The sequence below is a fragment of the Pangasianodon hypophthalmus genome, chromosome 6, assembly GCF_027358585.1.
Source record: "Pangasianodon hypophthalmus isolate fPanHyp1 chromosome 6, fPanHyp1.pri, whole genome shotgun sequence".
NCBI lineage: Eukaryota > Metazoa > Chordata > Actinopteri > Siluriformes > Pangasiidae > Pangasianodon > Pangasianodon hypophthalmus.
In genome coordinates this window covers 493,411-495,910 of record NC_069715.1, presented here as the reverse complement: position 1 = coordinate 495,910, position 2,500 = coordinate 493,411, and the positions used below count along the sequence as shown (strand labels likewise).

At 41.1% G+C, this 2,500-nt stretch overlaps 1 protein-coding gene across 2 annotated transcripts in view; it reads left to right on the top strand.

Annotated features, from left to right (window-relative positions):
* The window catches only part of secisbp2l (SECIS binding protein 2-like), a 34,799-nt gene that overhangs the window by 9,538 nt on the left and 22,761 nt on the right, over window positions 1-2,500 (top strand). For both annotated transcript variants that reach the window (XM_034305196.2, XM_053235036.1), the window contains exons 5-6: window positions 1,317-1,510; window positions 2,420-2,444. In XM_034305196.2, coding sequence (XP_034161087.2) covers window positions 1,317-1,510; window positions 2,420-2,444 — 219 coding nt within the window. The remainder of the gene's footprint in view (window positions 1-1,316; window positions 1,511-2,419; window positions 2,445-2,500) is intronic.

The following is a 2,500-nucleotide window of genomic DNA, read 5'->3' as shown; positions in this document are numbered from 1 at the left end:
TTGGGTGTGTGTGTGTGTGTGCATGTTTTTGCATCAGCATTTTTGAATGTCTGTTTCTGTGTGTTTTTGCATGTGTGAAAGTGTGTATGTTTTGTTTGTGTGTATGTGTGTTCATAGTGTTTATGGTTATAATTGTACTTGTGTGTGTTTTGTGTGTGTGTGTGTGTGTGTGCCTGTGATTGTGTGTTGATAACTAGGATTATAGGTGTGTGTGTGTGTGTGTGTGTGTGTGTGTGTGTGTGTGTGTGTGCCTATGATTGTGTGTTGATAACTAGGATTATAGGTGTGTGTGTGTGTGTGTGTGTGTGTGCCTATGATTGTGTGTTGATAACTAGGATTATAGGTGTGTGTGTGTGTGTGTGTGTGTGCCTATGATTGTGTGTTGATAACTAGGATTATAGGTGTGTGTGTGTGTGTGTGTGTGTGCCTATGATTGTGTGTTGATAACTAGGATTATAGGTGTGTGTGTGTGTGTGTGTGTGTGTGCCTATGATTGTGTGTTGATAACTAGGATTACAGGTGTGTGTTTATGGTAGTGACTGTGTGTGAGAGAGTGTGATGTAATGGGGATGATGATGTCACATAATACAGGAAGTGAGCAGTAGTGCTATAATCACCCACACAAACATGCTGTAGTTACTCACTGTCTATACACGTTATTATTACTAGTATTATTATTATTATTATTATTATTATTATTATTATTGTTATAATTATTGCGAAATGTAGCGCAGCAGGCTTGCGTCTGAAGCCACGCCCACTGTACTGTATTAGTGCAGTATTTTGGGAGTGTGTGAGGATTCCATCCATTACTGAACATTTCTAATTCTGTTCACTTTGTTACTGCAGTATGAGTGTGTGTGTGTGTGTGTGTGTGTGTGTTCATGGTGTTTATGGTTATGTTTGAGTGTCTGTGAAGTTTGTATTTGGTCGTGTGTGTGTGTGTATTTGTATTCATGGAGTTGTAACATGGCTGTGTGATCTCATTATAACAGTGTGTGTGTTCATGGTGTTCGTGGTTGTGCTTGAGTGTTAGAGTAGTGTGTGTGTGTGTGTGTGTGTGTGTTTGCCTACCTGATCTAATTTTGTGTGTGTGTGTGTGTGTACATGTGGTTGTGTGTGCTTGTGTGTGTTCATGGTGTTTATGGTTATGTTTGAGTGTCTGTGAAGTTTGTATTTGGTTTTGTGTGTGTGTGTGTGTGTGTGTGTGTGTGTGTGTGTGTGTGTGTGTGTATTCGTATTCATGGAGTTGTAAAATGGCTGTGTGATCTCACTATAACTGTGTGTGTGTGTGTGTGTGTGTGTGTGTGTGTCAGACTTCCCCGGAGAGCCATGTAGCAGCAGCAGCAGCAGCAGCAGGTGTGTGTCAGACAGAGTGAGTCCTCTGCAGTTCAGAGGGAAGGTGAGACGCAGACGCTCGTCTCAGACAGCCGAGTCTTCCAGCGAGCACGGAGCGAGCGAGGCCGACATCGACAGTGACAGCGGCTACTGCAGCCCCAAACACACACTGGTACACACACACACACACACACACACCTCTCTCATGGACACATGTACAGGGTGAGCGATACGGTACAAACATCACATCATGATACTGAAACGTAACTTAACGATACACGATGCTGAGGTTTCACTAACCAACCAGCACTACAGCTTCATTTTGTTTAATTTAGTTCAGCGTTTATAAAAATTTCATTCGTTCACCAAGAAAAGAAGGGAACGTTAAACACCTGGTGCAGAAATAGTTCTTAATGTTACAGTGAGTAATAAAGCTGTTATAACAGCACTGACACCTGACGATTACGACTTCTGCCTGGTGAACACGCTACACGAGAGCTGTGTGTCATGTGACTTCACTGTGGCCGAAGAGTCATGTTGTTTGTTTGTTTGTTTGTTTTTATTTGTGTGGTTCCTATTGATCTTCTGGTTTTGACAAATAGACATAATTTCATACAGAAGCGATATAATCATGCTGGATTCAGGATTTTCCTCTCAGCGCTCGTCTCGCTGCGTGCTGTAGAATTTCTCCAAACATCCCCCGGATTTATTCTGCGGCAGTGAAATCAGAGCTGAAACGGTGTAGTGTGCATTCGGAATTAGAAAAGTGTATCATGATGTTATTATTATCACATTATTGAGATCATATTATCATATTGCTCAGCTCTAATACCTAATATACACAGATTACTGTGTTTCGTAATTATACAGTGTACATAAATCTTGCAAAAAAATGAAAAAAATGCTCTAAAGAATTAAACATGATGAAATGAACAAAGACACTTTGTGCCACAGTAATGAATAATTTATTAATATCAGAGCAGCTAAACGCATACAGTGACACTGAGCTGTGTGTGTGTGTGTGTGTGTGTGTGTGTGTGTGTGTGTGTGTGTATATGTATATGTGTATGTGTGTTTGCAGGGCGTTGAAGCTGGAGTGATGACTGGTGAGTATTTTAACCTTTTGTTTTCAGCTACTGCTGTACTACTGAGGGGTGCCAAT